At 44.7% G+C, this 6,547-nt stretch overlaps 1 protein-coding gene across 4 annotated transcripts in view; it reads right to left on the bottom strand.

Annotated features, from left to right (window-relative positions):
- LOC129855548 (microtubule-associated serine/threonine-protein kinase 2-like) overlaps positions 1-1,776 on the bottom strand; it is a 270,030-nt gene extending 268,254 nt beyond the window's left edge. For 3 of the 4 annotated variants that reach the window (XM_055923332.1, XM_055923331.1, XM_055923329.1), the window contains exon 1: positions 826-1,776. In XM_055923332.1, the coding sequence (XP_055779307.1) occupies positions 826-903 (78 nt within the window). In that variant the 5' untranslated portion in view covers positions 904-1,776. The remainder of the gene's footprint in view (positions 1-825) is intronic. The other variant, XM_055923333.1, reaches the window with a different exon arrangement.
- Positions 1,777-6,547: the final 4,771 nt, after the last annotated feature.

The raw sequence follows: 6,547 nt of genomic DNA on the forward strand, positions 1-6,547 counted from the left end.
GGAAAGCATTCCAGGTGAATCTGGTTGAGAGAATACCAAGAGTGTACAAAGCTGTCATCAAGGAAAAGGGTGGCTACTTTGTAGTATCTCAAATATAACATATCTTTTGATTTGTTTAAAACTTTTTTACTACATTATTCCATGTGTTATTTCATAGTTTTGATGTCTTCACTATTATTCTACAATGTAGAAAAAGTAGGTGTGTCCAAACCTTTGACTGGTACTGTATATATAACCAGCATTTCTACCACATCATTCTGCAGTGATACACTATCCCATTTGGTTTGCGCTTAGTGGGACTATAATTTGTTTGTTTTTGCATTTTTTGTGTAAAAACAAAATATATATATATATACACACACACACACTACCGGTCAAAAGTTCAGCACGCCAACAATGTTCTAGCCATTTTATTTGTATTTAATTCCTTTTTTTTAACCTGGTGAGTTAACTGAGAATATGAATGTGATATGTTATTGTCCCACCTAGCTACTAATAGATATTTTAGAATGAATGTACTAACTTGGTCCTCGGGACCCCAATGGGTGCACGGTTTGCTTTTTGCCCTAACACTACACAGCTGATTCAACTAATTATCAAACTTTGATCAATTAGAATCAGCTGTGTAGTGTAAAGGGATCAACCAAAACGTGCAGAGTTTAGGAAACGCTGTACTAACTAAAATGCTCTGAGCGTCTGCTGAAAGACAAAAAAAAAAGTAGAAAGAAGATTCTTGTTTTCTGCATTTATACAGGTAACAAGTTATGTTACATTCGTGGGACCCAAACCTGGCTGTCTTTAGCTACTGTAACTATGACAACTCACATCTTTCTCTGCTGTTCCGGTTCGTCCTTGCTGGTCCGGAATTAGTTTTCTTTTGTTTTTATTTTCGGTTCTCTTCATTTTCTCACGTGGAAAAGTAACCAATGAAATGTGTTTCACAGTTACTGTAGCTAGCTAACGTTAGATCTGCTTCTAGCTAGCCAACTTTATTGGCGTCTTGAAATTTATAGCTGCTGACGTTGTATTAAATAGAGTCTAACTGGACCAAATCTGACCGTAAAAATGCATCCCCGTTCAAATACCTTACTGGCACAAACATCTGCACTAACGTCAAAGCTTTTGACAGGCTGTCAGTCACTTGGCTGCTGTAGTTACAAACCACTCGACTCTAGCTGAGGTGGTTGTATTTTCCTGTCTATATACAGTATTTTCCGCACAACTACTAGATCGCTTGCTACTGAGAGAACATTGCTAGCTACATTTTATCTAGCGAGCAAAAATGAAAGGCGAGGTCGGAAAATTACACCAAAAAACGATAAACATTTTCCGAGCTCTCCGCAGCCCTATGACCTCGCTGTCAGTCCCCAGACAGATAGATAGCAAGCTATGCTAGCATCGTTGCTGGCTACCTGCAAAATACACGTTCTGACGTTATTGTCACACTTGTCATTTTTTCTTGACAGTTGATGCATGTCTCTTTCGGTTGTCCTCCCTATTCTTTTAAATTGTCAATCTTCCATCCTCGCCGGTGGTTGGTGATCTGTGTGCACAATTTGCAGTCACGATTCGCTTCATGCTGAATCTCCTCTCACGTTTCAACCGCATTACCTCCCGCTCATAGTATCATAGACCACTGGTCTAGGTTCAGCATATGTCTTCAAGTTGTATTTAACACATACTAAAGTAATTCAGATCTGATCTACCAGCTTTTCATATGTAGACATTGTGCGCAATGAATACACATGCAGCTCTTGGCGTTAGACCCTAGGCAAGAAGAGCGAATGTGTTGGTATCTGCTGCCATCTCATGTTTTAAATAGGTAAAGATCTAACCTGCTGCCAAGCACATTACTTTTCATTTGTTTTACATGTCACATTTTCCACGTATAATTCTCCCTATCGACCACTTTATATAATTGTTCAGTTCTTGAAGTTTGTTTTAATAGTGTTGGACAACATTTATAGAAAACTTTATTTTATTCCTTTTTATTGAAAGGCTTCTCCCTAAAACATCTTATTTTGTAAAACACATGCAACAATTTTTTTTTTTTGAGTTTCTGACCTTGACACCAGACCCAGACTTCCTGCTATGTACTGTTTTAATGTACACTCCTGCCATTCTGATGTGGTTCCTTCTAAACCAGACACAGAAAAAAAACAGACCATCATTTTGTTTTTGTTGTTTTAACAATGATGAAGTATATACGAATATTTCTAAAGTGTTATTCACATTGTTTTTGTGTGTCGTAATTTAGAAACAAAACAAGAATCCTATGAATACTAGCAATCTCTCCTAATAAAGTAATCACTATAGCTGACCAGCTACAGTAGGTGGCCGAGTGATGGCTTCAATGCCTTACATCTACATAGTTCATAATGGTACACCCATCTAGTACCGGGTCGAAAACTCCTTTGCCTACAGAACAGCCTGAATTCTTCGGGGCATTCCACAAGGTGACGGAAACGTTCCAGGGGGAGGTTGGTCCATGCTGACGCTTTGGCATCACGCAGTTGCTGCAGATTGGACAACGGTACATTCATGCTGCCAACAGCCCGTTCCATCTCATCCCAAAGATGTTCCATCTCATCCCAAAGATGTTCCATTGGGTTGAGGTCTGGGGGCTGTCCAGGTCACTTAAGTAAACTGAACTGACTGTCATGTTCCAGGCAATGTTTTTCCACGCCTCAATTGTCCCGTGTTTGTGATCGTGTGCCCACTGGACCTGCTCCTTCTTGTTTTAGCTGATAGGAGTGGAACCCGGTGTTGTCGTCTGCTGCAATAGCCCATCCAGGACAAGGACCTATGAGTTGTGCATTCCGAGATGCCGTTGTTTGTCAAACTATTCTCACTGTTGAACTGTGCCATTATTTGTCTGTTTGTGGCCCATCTGTTAGCTTGTCATTCTCTTTCGACCTCTCATCAACTAGCTGTTTTCACCCATAGGACTGCCACTGGATTTATTTTATTTTTTTGCACTATTCTCGATTCACCCTGGACATCGTTGTGCTTGAAAAGCCCAGGAGAGTGGCTGTTTCTGAGGTACTGGATCCGGCGCACCTGGCACCAACGATCATTCGTTTTGGGTCACTCGTTTTGCCCATTGTAACGTTCAATCGAACAGTAACTGAATGCATCGATGCCTGTCTGCATGCTTTATATACTGTAGCGAGCCACAGCCACGTGACTCACTTTCTGTAGTGGTGTACCTAATAAACTGGCTGCTGAGAGTATATCTACCATTTTATTGGAAATACAGTGCATTCGGAAAGTATTCAGACCCCTTGACCTTTCCCACATTTTGTTATGTTTCAGCCTTACTCTAAAATGTATTATTGTTTTTCCCCCTCATCAATCTACACACAATACCCCATAATGACAAAGCAAAAAGAGGGTTGTGGAATTATTTGCTAATTTATAAAAAAAAAAAAACTGAAATATCACATTTACATAAGTATTCAGACCCTTTACTCAGTACTTTGTTGAAGCACCTTTGATAGCGATTACAGAATCAAGTCTTCTTGGGTACGACACAAAGCTTGGCACCTGTATTTTGGGAGTTTCTCCCATTCTTTTCTGCAGATCCTCTCAAGCACTGTCAGGTTGGATGGGGAGCGTTGCTGCACAGCTATTTTCAGGTCTCTCCAGTGATGTTAGATCGGGTTCAAGTCCGTGCTTTGGCTGGGCCACTCAAGCACATTCAGAGACTTGTCCCGAAGCCACTCCTGCGTTGTCTTGGCTGTGTGCTTAGGGTTGTTGTCCTGTTGAAAGGTGAACCTTTGCCCCAGTCTGAGGTCCTGAGAGCTCTGGAGCAGGTTTTCATCAAGGATCTCTCTGTACTTTGCTCCGTTCATCTTTCCCGTGATCCTGACTAGTCTCCCAGTCCCTGATGCTGAAAAACATCCCCACGGCGTGATGATGCCACCACCATGCTTCACCGTAGGGATGGCGCCAGGTTTCCTCCAGAAGTGATGCTCGGCATTCAGGCCAAAGAGTTCAATCTTGGTTTCATCAGACTAGAGAATCTTGTTTCTCATGGTCTGAGTCTTTAGGTGCCTTTTGGCAAACACCAAGCTGGTTGTCATGTGCCTTTTACTGAAGAGTGGCTTCCATCTGCCACTCTACCATAAAGGCCTGATTGGTGGAGTGCTGCAGAGATGATTGTCCTTCTGGAAGGTTCTCCCATCTCCACAGAGGAACTCTGGAGCTCTGTCAGTGACCATCAGGTTCTTGGTCACCTCCCTGACCAAGGCCCTTTCTCTCCCGATTGCTCAGTTTGGCTGAGCGGCCAACTCTAGGAACAGTCTTGGTGGTTCCAAACTTCTTACATTTAAAAATGATGGAGACCACTGTGTTCTTGGGGACCTTGAATGCTGCAGAAATGTTTTGGTACCCTTCCCCAGATCTGTGCCTCGACACAATCCTGTCTCGGAGTTCTACGGACAATTCCTTCAACCTCATGGCTTGGTTTTTGCTCTGACATGCACTGTCAATTATATATACTGAACTTATATAGACAGGTGTGTGCCTTTCCAAATCATGTCCAATCAATTGAATTTACCACAGGTGGACTCCAATCAAGTTGTTGAAACATCGCAAGGATGATCAATGTTAACAGGATGCACCTGAGCTTACTTTCTAGTATCATAGCAAAAGGTCTGAATACTTATGTAAATAAGGTATTTCTGTTTTTGGAAAAACCTGTTTTCACTTTATCATTATGGAGATTTCTGAGGATTTTTAAAAATCTATCCATTTTATAATAAGGCTGTAACATAACAAAATGTGGAAAAAGATAAAGGGTCTGAATACATTTACATTACATTTAAGTCATTTAGCAGACGCTCTTATCCAGAGCGACTTACAAATTGGTGCATTCACCTTATGATATCCAGTGGAACAACCACTTTACAAGAGTGCATCTAACTCTTTTAAGCGGGGGGGGTTAGAAGGATTACTTTATCCTATCCTAGGTATTCCTTAAAGAGGTGGGGTTTCAGGTGTCTCCGGAAGGTGGTGATTGACTCCGCTGACCTGGCGTCGTGAGGGAGTTTGTTCCACCATTGGGGTGCCAGAGCAGCGAACAGTTTTGACTGGGCTGAGCGGGAACTGTACTTCCTCAGAGGTAGGGAGGCGAGCAGGCCAGAGGTGGATGAACGCAGTGCCCTTGTTTGGGTGTAGGGCCTGATCAGAGCCTGAAGGTACGGAGGTGCCGTTCCCCTCACAGCTCCGTAGGCAAGCACCATGGTCTTGTAGCGGATGCAAGCTTCAACTGGAAGCCAGTGGAGAGAGCGGAGGAGCGGGGTGACGTGAGAGAACTTGGGAAAGTTGAACACCAGACGGGCTGCGGCGTTCTGGATGAGTTGTAGGGGTTTATTGGCACAGGCAGGGAGCCCAGCCAACAGCGAGTTGCAGTAATCCAGACGGGAGATGACAAGTGCCTGGATTAGGACCTGCGCCGCTTCCTGCGTGAGGCAGGGTCGTACTCTGCGAATGTTGTAGAGCATGAACCTACAGGAACGGGTCACCGCCTTGATGTTAGTTGAGAACGACAGGGTGTTGTCCAGGATCACGCCAAGGTTCTTAGCACTCTGGGAGGAGGACACAATGGAGTTGTCAATCGTGATGGCGAGATCATGGAACGGGCAGTCCTTCCCCGGGAGGAAGAGCAGCTCCGTCTTGCCGAGGTTCAGCTTGAGGTGGTGATCCGTCATCCACACTGATATGTCTGCCAGACATGCAGAGATGCGATTCACCACCTGGTTATCAGAGGGGGGAAAGGAGAAGATTAATTGTGTGTCGTCTGCATAGCAATGATAGGAGAGACCATGTGAGGATATGACAGAGCCAAGTGACTTGGTGTATAGCGAGAATAGGAGAGGGCCTAGAACAGAGCCCTGGGGGACACCAGTGGTGAGAGCACGTGGTGCGGAGACAGATTCTCGCCACGCCACCTGGTAGGAGCGACCTGTCAGGTAGGACGCAATCCAAGCGTGGGCCGCGCCGGAGATGCCCAGCTCGGAGAGGGTGGAGAGGAGGATCTGATGGTTCACAGTATCAAAGGCAGCCGATAGGTCTAGAAGGATGAGAGCAGAGGAGAGAGAGTTAGCTTTAGCAGTGCGGAGCGCCTCCGTGACACAGAGAAGAGCAGTCTCAGTTGAATGACTAGTCTTGAAACCTGACTGATTTGGATCAAGAAGGTCATTCTGAGAGAGATAGCAGGAGAGCTGGCCAAGGACGGCACGTTCAAGAGTTTTGGAGAGAAAAGAAAGAAGGGATACTGGTCTGTAGTTGTTGACATCGGAGGGATCGAGTGTAGGTTTTTTCAGAAGGGGTGCAACTCTCGCTCTCTTGAAGACGGAAGGGACGTAGCCAGCGGTCAAGGATGAGTTGATGAGCGAGGTGAGGTAAGGGAGAAGGTCTCCGGAAATGGTCTGGAGAAGAGAGGAGGGGATAGGGTCAAGCGGGCAGGTTGTTGGGCGGCCGGCCGTCACAAGACGCGAGATTTCATCTGGAGAGAGAGGGGAGAAAGAGGTCAAAGCACAGG

Source organism: Salvelinus fontinalis, chromosome 5, assembly GCF_029448725.1.
Source record: "Salvelinus fontinalis isolate EN_2023a chromosome 5, ASM2944872v1, whole genome shotgun sequence".
NCBI classification, from domain to species: domain Eukaryota; kingdom Metazoa; phylum Chordata; class Actinopteri; order Salmoniformes; family Salmonidae; genus Salvelinus; species Salvelinus fontinalis.